General features: G+C 34.4%; 1 protein-coding gene across 1 annotated transcript; it reads left to right on the forward strand.

Moving 5' to 3' along the window:
- The first annotated feature begins 6,334 nt into the window (after window positions 1-6,334).
- On the forward strand, window positions 6,335-7,868 carry LOC142539252 (F-box/kelch-repeat protein At5g26960). The gene has a single exon (XM_075644560.1). The coding sequence runs from the start codon at window positions 6,379-6,381 to the stop codon at window positions 7,627-7,629; it is 1,251 nt and encodes a 416-aa protein (XP_075500675.1). The 5' UTR covers window positions 6,335-6,378; the 3' UTR covers window positions 7,630-7,868.
- Window positions 7,869-13,243: the final 5,375 nt, after the last annotated feature.

Genomic DNA, 13,243 nt, shown 5'->3' on the forward strand with positions numbered 1-13,243 from the left:
TTATTACGTGTTTTTATAATGCCTCGTTAAAAACCTTATTGGGAAAAACCCATTGGGATAAAAACCATAGCAAGGAAAAAAGAGTGCAGTCACGTAAACTCCCCCTCATGTTGACACGAACAATTCTTCATAAATTTCGTAGATTGCGCATCCCAATATTATATATATGCTTTCTGAATATTGACATAGGAAGCGCCTTTGTGAAGAGATCTGATGAATTTTCACTTGATTGAATGTGACGAACATCATACATTTATTCTTCTCAAGCTCCTTGGTGAATGCGAAGAACTTAGGAGGAATATGTTTAGTTCTGTCGCTTTTTATGTATCCTTCTTTCATTTGAGCAACACATGCAGCATTATCTTCATATAGTATCACAGGCTTCTCGTCGAATGATAATCCGCATGAGATTTGGATATGTTGGATCATTGATTTTAACCACACACATTCACGACTTGCTTCATGTAGTGCAATAATCTCGGCATGATTTGATGAAGTTGTTACGAGCGTTTGTTTCTGTGAACGCCAAGAAATTGCAGTGCCTCCACGAGTAAAAACATATCCGATTTGGGAACGTGCCTTGTGTGGATCAGATAAGTATCCAGCATCGGCATAACCAATTATACTTGGATTAGCATTCTTTTGAATACAAAAGTCCCAAGTCTGTCGTTCCTCGTAGATAACGGAATATATGTTTAATTCCGTTCCAGTGTCTCCTTGTTGGATATGTGCTAAATCTTGCCAACAAATTTACGGCAAAAGATATATCAGGCCTTGTACAATTTTTAAGATACATAAGGGCACTGATAGCACTTAGATATGGTACTTCTGGACCAAGAATATCTTCATCTTCTTCACATGGTCGGAATGGATCCTTTTCTATGTTAAATGATCTAACAACCATTGGAGTACTTAAAGGATTTGATTTATCCATATTAAAACGTTTAAGGATTTTTTCTGTATAATTTGTCTGGTGAACAAACATTCCACATTTTTTTTGTTCAATTTGTAAACACAGACAATACTTGGTTTTTCCAAGATCCTTCATTTCAAATTCTTCCTTTAAGTATGACACAACTTCTTGAATTTCCTTATTCGTTCCAATGATATTTAAATCATCAACATATACATCAATAATTACGCATCCGGATGTTGTTTTCTTAATGAAAACACAAGGGCATATTGAATTATTTACATATCCCTTTTTCATCAAGTGATCACTTAGTCGATTATACCACATTCGACCAGATTGCTTTAACCCATATAATGATCTTTGTAATTTCACAGAATAACATTCTCTGGGTTTTGAACTTTGTGCTTCAGGCATCTTAAATCCTTCAGGGATTTTCATATATATATTACTATAAGGTGATCCATATAAGTAAGCTGTAACAACATCCATAAGACGCATTTCTAAATTTTCAGATACCGTCAAGCTAATCAAATACCGAAACGTAATTGCATCCATCACGGGAGAATACGTTTCTTCATAATCAATTCCAAGCCTTTGAGAAAAACCTTGTGCAACAAGTCGAGCTTTATATCTCACTATTTCATTTTTCTCATTTCGCTTTCGAATAAAAACCCATTTGTATCCAACAGGTTTTACACCTTCAGGTGTAAGGACTATAGGTCCAAAAACATTACGTTTATTTAGCGAATCCAATTCAACCTGGATGGCTTCTTTCCATTTTATCCAATCCTGCCGATTTTTACATTCACCAAAAGATTTTAGTTCATGATCTTCATTATCATTTATGATGTCGATTGCCACATTATAAGAAAATATATCATCAATTTTTTCTATATCTTTTCGGTTCCATATTTTTCCAGTATTAATGTAATTGATAGAGATTTCATGATTCTCGTCAGTTTGTGGTTCTGACAGAATATTTTCATCATCATGTGTTTCTTCAGGAACATCATTCTCTATTTTGTGATCATCATGTGTTTCTTCAGGAACATCATTCTTTATTTTGTGATCATCGTGTTTCTCTATAAATTTTCTTTTTCGAGGATTTTTATCCTTGAAACCGACTGACCTTCCACGCTTCAGGCGTTTAATGACATCATGAGTATCTTCAATTTGTTTCTTTGGAATTTCAATTCGAGCAGGGGCATTTCCAGCATGTATATATGATTTAGTTACCCCTTTTGTGTCAGCAAATGCATCTGGTATTTGATTGGCTATTCTTTGCAAGTGTACAATTTGTTGTGCATCTTTTTCACATTGTTTTGTTCTTGGATCCAGATGTAACAATGATGATACATGCCATGTAATTTCCTTTTCGGTATGTTTCTGTTCTCCCACTAACATTGGGAAGATTTCCTCATTAAAATGACAATCAGCAAAACGTGCTGTGAACACGTCGCCTGTCTGAGGTTCAAGATATCGAATGATTGATGGACTATCATAACCGATATAAATTCCAACCTTTCTTTGAGCTCTCATTTTCTTTCGTTGCGGTGGTGCAATAGGCACATACACCATACATCCAAAAATTCTCAGATGAGAAATGTCTGGTTCTTTACCAAATGCAAGCTGCAATGGGGAGTATTTATGATATGTAATTGGTCTGATGCGAATTAATGAAGCAGCGTGTAAAATTGCATGTCCCCATATAGAAATATGGAGCTTTGTTTTCATAATCACTGGTCTAGCAATCATTTGCAGACGTTTAATCAATGATTCAGCCAATCCATTCTGTGTATGTACATGAGCAACATGATGCTCAACAATGATTCCCATAGACATACAATAATCATTGAAAATTTGGGAAGTAAATTCACCAGCATTATCAAGTCTATTTTTCTTGATTGTATAATCGAGAAATTGATTCCTCAATTTTATTATTTGAGCAAGTAATCTTGCAAATGCAACATTTCGAGTTGACAATAAACATACATGTGACCATCTGCTGGAGGCATCAATCAATACCATAAAGTATCTGAATGGTCCACATGGTGGATGGATTGGTCCACAAATATCACCCTGAATACGTTCAAGAAACATTGGTGATTCAGTTTGGATTTTGGCTGGTGATGGTCTTATAATAAGTTTTCCAAGAGAACATGCTTTACATTGAAACTTATTATTCTAAAATATCTTCTGGTCTTTCAGCGGATGACCATGTGTATTTTCTATAATTCTTCTCATCATTGTTGAACCAGGATGTCCCAATCGATCATGCTAATTGGTTAATATTGAAGAATTATCAACTACCATGTTTGATTCAATCGGACTTATATGTGTATAATGCAATTCAGTAGGGAGCATTGATAGTTTTTCAATCACATATTTCTTTCCTGATTTATATGTGATAAGACACATATATTTCTTATTTCCTTCCTTCATTGTTTGAGTATCATACCAATGGGAATATATATCATTAAAACTCAACAAATTTCTTTTCGATTGTGGTGAATATAAAGCATCATTGATCAAAAATTTTGTACCATTAGGTAACAAAAATTGTGCTTTACCACATCCTTTAATCAAGTCTACAGGACCTGATATTGTATTCACCGTTGTTTTTGTTGGTTTTAGTTCCAAGAAATATCTTTTATCTCGGAGGATAGTGTGCGTTGTACCACTCTCGGGTATGCAAACTTCAGCTTTGCTCATAGCATTTTCCATTTTTTGAACTTCAAAAAAATATGCAATGAAATAAAATTACTGGCAATATATATTTAAATATAACACATATCATAATAAAACATTATATGGATACATGAAAAATAAATTATTGTACATTTATATTCTACCACTATATTGTTCATTTTCAGAGAAATCATTGAGAAAATCTGCAGCATCAATATTGTTCATTTTTATCCCACCAACATATTGATCATTTCCAGAGAAATCATTCATAAAATCACCAGCATCAAAATGAGTTGAATCACTCAAATGGTCACTGCGTTCAGTGAAGTTAGTCTCATTTTCTTTCCCCTTTAATGATTCTTTATAAAGCTTACAAAGGTGTTCAGGGGCTCGACAAATTTTGGACCAATGTCCTGGAGTACCACATCTGAAACAAGAACTTTCATATCTTTTTGAGTGATTCTCATTTACACTTGTATTCTCATGATGCCTTTTCTGTGGATGGTTTGGGACGCTCTTTTGAGATGAATTATAAAAATAACTATCTCTATTGTTTTCAAAACCACGGCCTCGACCACGACCACGTCCACGACCTCGACCTCGACCTCGACCAAAACCTTGTCTTTGAATTTGATTTTGGTTTCCAGGTTTAAATTCATTTTTGCTTACAGCATTTACTTCTGGAAATGTTGTTGATCCAGTGGGTCGGGACTGATGATTTCTCATTAATAGCTCGTTATTTTTTTCCGCCACAAGAAGACAGGCGATGAGTTCAGAATATCTCGCAAATCCACGTACTCTATATTGTTGCTGTAGAGTAATATTTGATGCATGCAACGTGAAAAATGTTTTTTCAAGCAGTTCCGATTCTGTGACCTCATGTCCACAAAATTTTAGCTGCGAGATTATTCGATACATCGCTGAATTATAATCGCTGACTTTCTTAAAATCTTGGAATCTTAACATATTCCATTCATCACGAGCGGTCGGAAGTATAACTTCCCTTATATGTTCAAATCTTTCTTTCAATCCTTTCCACAAAGCTATGTGATCTTTTTCAATTAAATATTCACATTTCAATCCCTCGTCGAGATGTCGACGCAAAAATATAATGGCTTTTGCCTTTTCTTGTGATATCGATATGCCATTTTCTTTTATTGTCTCACTTAGACCCAATGACTCAAGATGCATTTCTACATCGAGAGTCCATGGCATATAATTTTTTCCCGTGATGTCGAGCGCAACAAATTCGAGCTTTGTCAAATTTGACATGGTGGTACTAAAAAAAATTACGATGCATTTTATTAGTTAATGAATATTGCAATACAAAATAATGGATAAACAACAAGTACAAGCATTTGTAAAAATAAAGAAAACACACGAGGAGGATATTCTCCGATAAATAAAAGACTTGTGAGTATGATAACCAAAATAATTAAAAATAACCTTGAGAAAGCCATCTTCTTTTTTCTTCGAAAATTTAGTGAAGAATAATTTTTAGAGAAGAAGAGAAAGTTGGAGTGATTGAATGTGTTTATGAGATCATATTTATAGGGCAAAAACTAGCCATTTTGTTATCGTTTATGACCGTTGGTGTATAAAAAAATAAAGGTATGTATTTGTATAATTTTATGGTAATAATATGGTGTATATAATATTAGACATATTTAAATAATTATGTATATCATATCATATTATTATAATGATGTGTCATAAGATATTTTATTTAAAAATCTTATAGGCTTTTATACTTGTCGTATCCCTTACCGGGAGTGTGGGATGTCGTCTTAACATCCTCCCAGGATTTATAACAATTTTTTGAAAAATTTATTTTTATTATTAAATAATAACATTATATTATATATTAAATATATACACAATAAATAAATAACAGTAAAATAAATATTATTACTTTTGTTACCTTTTTCTTCTGTTTGGAGCTTGGAAAAGGATGAGGGACTTTTAGAGCTTCGTGCTGATAACGTGTTGTGAAAAAGTAAAAATTTATGGTAAAAAGTAAAAATCTCAAACTCTCAAAATTTACCAAACTACACACTTTATAATATTTTTCTCTCTACTCAATTGTGATTTTCTTCACAAATGAGATATCTATTTATAGGAAATCTTTACAAATAATCCAAAAATAAAATACATCATTACCTACATCATCACACACTAATTTTCAATATTTACGACTCTTATTTTCAACATTCAAATATTCAACATTCAAATATTCAATACACACATTTTAAATATATTTTTCAACAAAAACAAAGTATTGTAACTCAATTTTTATCATCCCTCCTATCACCAAATTTTCGTTTAGTGATTAAAAAAGTTCGATTTGAGGAAGATAAACATGTTACATGTAAGAAAAGTATATTATTAATAATAAGATTAATAAAAAATAAATTAATAGTCAGAATAAAAATAACATTAATACAATTATTCTAATTTTTATGAACTTATTCCTTACTATCAAAATTAATCATATTAAAACTTAAGTAATAAGGAAAATAATATTCCGAATAAAATTATTTATAAAAAAATAAATTTATAGAATAATAAATGAAAATCATTAATAATACCTGATATGGATAATAATATTAATAATGAATATGAAAAAAAATATAAATGAAAATAAATAAAGTTTGGGAATTATTTTGGAGTTTCCGAATAATTAAATATAAATTGATTTGAAATAATTAATTATTAATCTAACGAAAATTTGGTATTTATCGAATAGACAGCAACGCAGATTGAACATCATCAATCGCATGTCATCGTCATCCGAAACCTGCAGTTCCCGACACTTCTCATGGCTGGTGAAATCTTGCTTCCCCGATCCCCATCGGCACCCCTCCACCCTTTCCACCGCCGCCGGCACCACCACCATCTACTCCCTCCCGGATGACCTGCTCCTCGAATGTCTATCTAGAGTGCCGCACTCTTCCCTCCCTTCTATCCCTTTCGTTTGCCGCCGATGGGGATATCTTCTTAACTCTCCCACTTTTCATGTTCTCCGTATCCGCCACCACCTCGTCTTCAGCACACTGTTTTGCGTTTCGATCTCCAGTTCTGCCCTTTTCACGGCGACGCTTCGCTTGGATGCTGGGGATTGTCCTTTGTGGAAAGTGTCGTCTTTTGTTCTTTCGAGCGATGGAAATGGATTTGATTTGGGGAGTGGGTCTAATTTTTCTCTGTTCTCGCATTTCAGATTGGTGTCTATTGGCCGGAAGATTTATGTCATCGGTCGGACGGCGATGCTCCGGTGCGATACTTGGACTGGGACATTGGTCACGAAGTCGGGGATGGGTTTGCAGAGGAAGAAATTTGCCGCCGCAGCGGTGGAAGGGAAGATATACGTATCCGGTGGTTCTGCGAGATTGTCGACGGTTGAGGAGTATGACCCGGATGAGAATGCGTGGCGTGTGGTGTCTGACGCGCCGAGGAAAAGGTATGGATGCATCGGAGCTTCGGTGGATGGGGTGTTTTATGTCATTGGAGGGCTGAAGATCGGTGGCGCGTCCGTTAACGACGGTGGTTCACTTGGGGCGGAATTGACGCATGTCTACGCCAGCTCGATGGATTTATACGACGTATCTGCACGTGGATGGCTGAGAAGCCGAGCAGTCCCAGGCGGTGGCTGCGTGGTGGCGGCGTGCTCTGCGAACGAACACATTTACATCCTCTCGAGCCACGCGGTAGAGCTCTCGTTCTGGAAATTCAACGGGTCTAGGAAAAGTAAAAGCTTCGGAGAATGGTGTAGGTTGAAATGTCCTCCGGTGCCACCGCAGGTTCGTGTGGACAGCACGGTGAGGTTCAGCTGCGTCGGGGTGGCGGAGAAGGTGGTCTTGATACAGGTGGTGGGCTGCATCGATGACTTGCTGCGACGGAGCGGGAGGCTCGAGAGGGGGTTCAGGGAGAGATTGGTACTGTTGTATGATACCGCCGCCGGGGAATGGAGTAGGGTGGCCGATCTGCCGGAGGTGATCCGACGCGCCGCCTGTGTCTGCGTTGAATGCTGAGTTAGTACTCTTTCTACTACGTTCACGGGTGCGTGAAGCTGAAGCATTTGACTGTTTACAGTTTCGAGGCAAAAAAAAAAGAAAAAGAAAAAAAGAAAAATTGAATGATTGGTGTAATTAAGGATTTGCCTTAATCCAAGTTTAATTGTTAAATAATTTTTAGGGTCAAAGAATTGGAATTTGTATTGTATTTTTTAGTATTTTTCAAATCTTCCGAGTCATACATTAATATTTCTTCACATTTCTATCAAATTTATGATAGAATAAAATTTTAATTTTCTCATAGTAAAATTAGATTTTAAGGATGCTGGTCTGAGCTGATCTATGATGCGCCGAATGAATCTTAAATTTGTTCTATCGGCTCAATATTTTTAGGAATAGTTTGATGCACGTGATATGATAAATATGTGACAGTATAATATAAAAATAAGTTAATGATAAATAAAATGTAAGATATTATATTTAATGTTTGTTATGATTTTAACAAGAGTGATTAAATTTATATATTAGATTGTAATGACAAAATTAACTTTATCATATAAATTTTATAATTTCAAAGTTTTTGCTTGAGTTCATATTTCTTATCTGTTCATGCGTCGTCAGTGTTGCATGACTTATTTTTTTTTTAACCTAATTTTATATATTATATAATATGATAATTGAGGCATTAATTTTGTGAGTCAAATCAAATCTAAATTTTTAAGGTTAATCAAGTGATACTAATAATTTTATTCAGATTTATACAAATCATTGATATAATTATCTCAAGTTCATTTATATAATTATCATATTATATAATATAGAAGAATAAATAAAAATATTTATTTGATTTTAGTTTCTACGTACAAGTGAAATGAGAGAACAATAGGGTTTATGATTTTTATATATTGAGGGCAATTAAGTCATTTGTGGTGTTTTTATCATTAGATTTAAATTATCACATCTCATAAAAGGAATATTTTATCCTTATATAAAATTATTTATCACGTGCCCCTGATAACATGATATTATCATGGGATTTCTAAAAAGGTACCAAACGTGGGATAATGAGGATTATTTATCAATCCCTCTCTTATCCTATGTACCAAACTATACCTTATAGTAAACATGAACATAATTGATTCGTCTAACAAATAAAGATCTGTGAGACCATCTCAAAGAGAACTACTAATAAAAATTACTATTCCTTTTTAAATTGGATTTTAAATTCAAATTAAAAGATCAAAAAAACATTCAAAAAAGTAATAGAAGCCTTAACCATCGCCTAGGTTCACTGACTAACCCTTTTTCTAGGCGGCCTGTCGCTTGTCTTTCCCCACCAAAAAGAGTTTATCATGCGCTCTAATTCTCCGCACAATAACAAAGGTAAAGCAAACACACTCAGGAAGAGGTTGAACAACCAACTTTAATAATATTACACAAGAATTTATATTTCCATCCATTCAACTTGTTCCGAGCTTTTTCTTTGAAAAAAGCAAAAACATATTGTTTATTACGGCCGATTATTTTATTTCTTATTATAATATTTTGGTGTTCTATGCTTACAAGCAACACATATGTCATCAACTAGTTTTTCTGAAACTGTTGATGATATTGTAAGAGTTAAGCGATCAGATATTTTTTGGGATTTTACAATGTGGTTTTCTAGTGTTTGACAATCAATTGATTATCGCTTTTGTTGAATGATGACAAAGCAATACACACTTTTTATTTTAGATGTGGTGAACCGATTGTGACGTTACAAGATGTTTCGATAATTTGGGGTCTAACAATTGATGACAACCCGGTGACTAGAATAGAAGTTTCACATACAGTTGACCAATGAAAACATATATGTCTTGACTTGTTGGATTTGCGTCATCATCATCGTATTTTAAAGGTGTTCATTTGTCTAAGGCTGCACTACACGATTACTGAATTTCTACCCTTATTGATGATAATAATTCGGAAGTAGATGTCGTGAAATATACTCATTGTGTAGCGTTGATGATTATTGGAGGAATATCGTTCCCGCATTATCAAGGAGGTTCGGCTAGACTCGTGTTTTTGCAACTATTGCATGATATTGACCATATGAAATCATATAGTTGAAAAATTCAGTTTTAGCATTCCTATACCGCGAGCTATGCAATGCAACACGTGTAGAAAAATCTATAATATCTGGACCTTTATATATTTAGCAGTTATAAAAATTGTATTTTCATTATTAAATACAACATATGTATTCTTAATTGTTTTTGTTATTATTAGCATATATGGGCATGGAGCTGGATTGAATAGATTAACCCCGACCGAGATGGCTTAATAGCTCTTGCGCCTCCAAGTCAATCCGATGATATTTTTGCAGTTGCTACGTATGGTACAAGGTAATATTTTAATTTTTTGTCCAAATATAATGTATAGTTATTTTAAAAAATTCAATATATAATCACATTTGTTAAATTATAGGTGAAAAATTGTGTTTAAATACACACATTCACTAACTCATGCTGTAAAAATTATAAGGGATTATTTTAATCGTATGAACAATAATGGTGTATTTTTTAATCATTTAAATTATGTAAAATTATATGAATTTTAAAATCTAAATTTTTTTGTGCACTTTAACTAGACCATTTACAAGAAAAATTACATTGATGTAAATACAATTATTGATTCACACGACAACAAAATACGACGATGTCTTTGTCCTCTCATTTGCTTTGAAATCTTGGAGATACATCATCCCAATTGGGTGACGAGACAGTTCAAAATACGACAATCTATTCCAGTGTTGCTCTCGACAACGATGAATTTCATAATATCACGAAAAATTGGTCATCGCAATACAAAATAGAAAGAATATCTTCAAAATGCAATTCTTATATGAAATAGAAAGTTGAGATATTTTTTCAAAGGAGAACGACACGGGAGATTTAGGCAAATTAATGACGACTATTTTCAATGGTATGAGCACATAATTGTCCGCTTTTTATCTCCTACAGTGCACGGGGTTGGTTTTCGATCGTATTCATATCATAATGTTGTCGAACAACATAATGTCCAACAAAATTTCAATACATATTCTCCTTATTTGCATCAGTTATCATTAGGATGTGGGAGTAACTTGGTTAGGCCATCAAGTGGATTTACCACTGTTGGTCTATCAGCTGAGTTTAATATTGTATGACTTTTTGTTGGATATGAGACTACAGGGTCATTTGGACCATTAGATGTTTTCGGTAATATAGTGAGATCTGTTCCCTCGATTATTTTCGATAACATATGCTCATCTAGTCCCTCAGGTACTTTCGATAACATAGTCTCAACTGGTCCATCTGGTTTTTTTGGTAATACATGGCCATCTGATCCCTTTCGATAATTTACGGCCATCTGGACCAACAAGTTTTTTCGGTAATACAGAGTCATCTGATCCATCAGGTGCTGGCCAACATTTGTTTGTTGACTTTGATTATCAAACTCTAATTTGGTCAAATATCTAAAGTTTTACAAATCTTACTAATGTTGGTCTACAACAACTTGTTCATGATATGTGATCCGGGGGAAATGTTATTTCACCTGTTATTTTTACAGGTTATTCAAATAGGCAAAATGTTATTAATCAAGATATTAGATTGCATAGAGGGACGAGATAACATAATCTACCCGAGTGTGGAACTGGAAGCTATATGTATCATTGTAATTTTGATGTTAATTATTTTGGTTGAAATTTATAATTGAGATTTTTCTAATTGAAACATGAAGATATTTGTATCATTGTATCGATTAAATAATTATATATTGCTCTAAAATTTGATAATTAAGATTTATATATTTTTGAAATACATAAATATTGATTTAATTTTTAAAAAGTCAAATAAAATACTTTTTATTATTAACAAGGGCATGACAATTATATTTGGGGATATCATAATCTCATTCAAGTGTTGCAGGAGCAAGGAAATAGCTTTTAAGCCGAAGCAGGTGCGCACGAGCAGCGACTAGCTAAGACAGACGCCTCAACGGGGCTTTCTACCCGCCCCAACGCGCCTGGCTGAGACAGGCGTGCCCCAGCGGGCAGTTCTGCCCACCCCAGCGCGCCTTTTAGCGAGAGCAGCGCCCCAGCTAGCCTTTCCACCTACCCCAGCGCCCAAAAATAGCCAAAATTTAATATTCATTAAAATTAAATTTTAATCATCATTAATACGAAAGGCATATTCATTTATAAGAATTTAAAATTTTAAAACATTTTTACATATGCATAGTTCATTGTTGTTTTTCTCTAACTAAATATCCATCTAATTTCGTAATCGAGTTGTTCTGTCCCTACCAACTCTTCTTATTTCACGTCTAACCGGGTTGTGGTGCAATTCAAACAAGGGTGGATCCCAGTATCTTTCATCTACAAGAAGTTGAAATCTTCCCTCATACGTTGCTAGGTACTCAGACATATTGTACCACGGCTGCACAGGTGTTGTGGGATCTAACGATTACCATTTAGCGGTGCAAATAACATGAGAACATGAGATGCCAAAAATCATCTATTTACCACATGAACAATCGTTGTTTGATAATTTCACTACTTGCATGTGTTGGCCACGACTTGGCCTTCCTCTAGTCACGACCGAAGCAGTTTGCTCTCGTACATCATATTTGGCAACACGGTGTTCACTGATTTTCTCGTCCATTCCACATATTTCCGAGATGCATAATTTGACCATAGCTGATTTTTCTGAATAATTCGACTACCTCTTGTCACACAATGAAGTACTGTATGCACGTCAAAAGGGTCAAGTGTACTATTGAAGATATAGGAAGTCCACAAACTCCTTTTAACACATTGTTTAAACACTCTGACATATTATTTGACATCACCCCACAACGTCAACCGCCGTCATGGGCCATACTCCAGATCTCTGGAGAAATTCCGGCCAAATACATATGCGCCAAAATGTTCTTGTTCTTGATTGCCTCAATTGTTGCTTCAAACTTATAATTTGATGTTGTGTGTGTGCCTCCTAGCATGTTTATTTGAATTTAGAATTAAAATTTGAGCAAACATGTCTCAAACAAAAACAATGCACACCATGATGAGATCAAAAATATGGTAGATAATTAGCTGCTCGCACAATTCTCTTATGTATGTCAGAAATTAAGCACACACCATTTGCATCACAGACAATATATCGACCAAGATTCTCCATGAAACATTTCCAGGAATCAGACGTTTCTTCATTTACAATAGTGAATACTAGCGGTAGAACCTGATTGTTCGCATCCAGAGTGACAAAAATTTTATACTTGTATTTTGTGTATAAATGTGTATTATCAATACTAATAATTTTTCGACAGGGCCGAAACCCATCTATGTACGACTTCAATGTCTTCATCGCTTCGGTGTTTCCACTCCACAATTGTTCCCTGATTATATTTGGACATGACACACATATATTTTGGAAGTAGTTGCACCTAGTTCTCCCATGTACCATAAGCAATTTCCACTGCACGTTTCAAACTTTGTCATGCTTTCGTATATGAGATTAGATTTTCATATTTATCTTTTAACATTTTCAATGATATACTTGATCTCGTACGAAATATCACATCGTACAACTCCCAATAGCGTTTGTGCCAC

The sequence above is a fragment of the Primulina tabacum genome, chromosome 3 (assembly GCF_025594145.1).
Source record: "Primulina tabacum isolate GXHZ01 chromosome 3, ASM2559414v2, whole genome shotgun sequence".
In the NCBI taxonomy this organism is placed as follows: domain Eukaryota; kingdom Viridiplantae; phylum Streptophyta; class Magnoliopsida; order Lamiales; family Gesneriaceae; genus Primulina; species Primulina tabacum.

Excerpts from the sequence above, each read along its gene's own strand:
- LOC142539252 (XM_075644560.1), top strand. The coding sequence starts at position 6,379 with ATGTCATCGTCATCCGAAACCTGCAGTTCCCGACACTTCTCATGGCTG.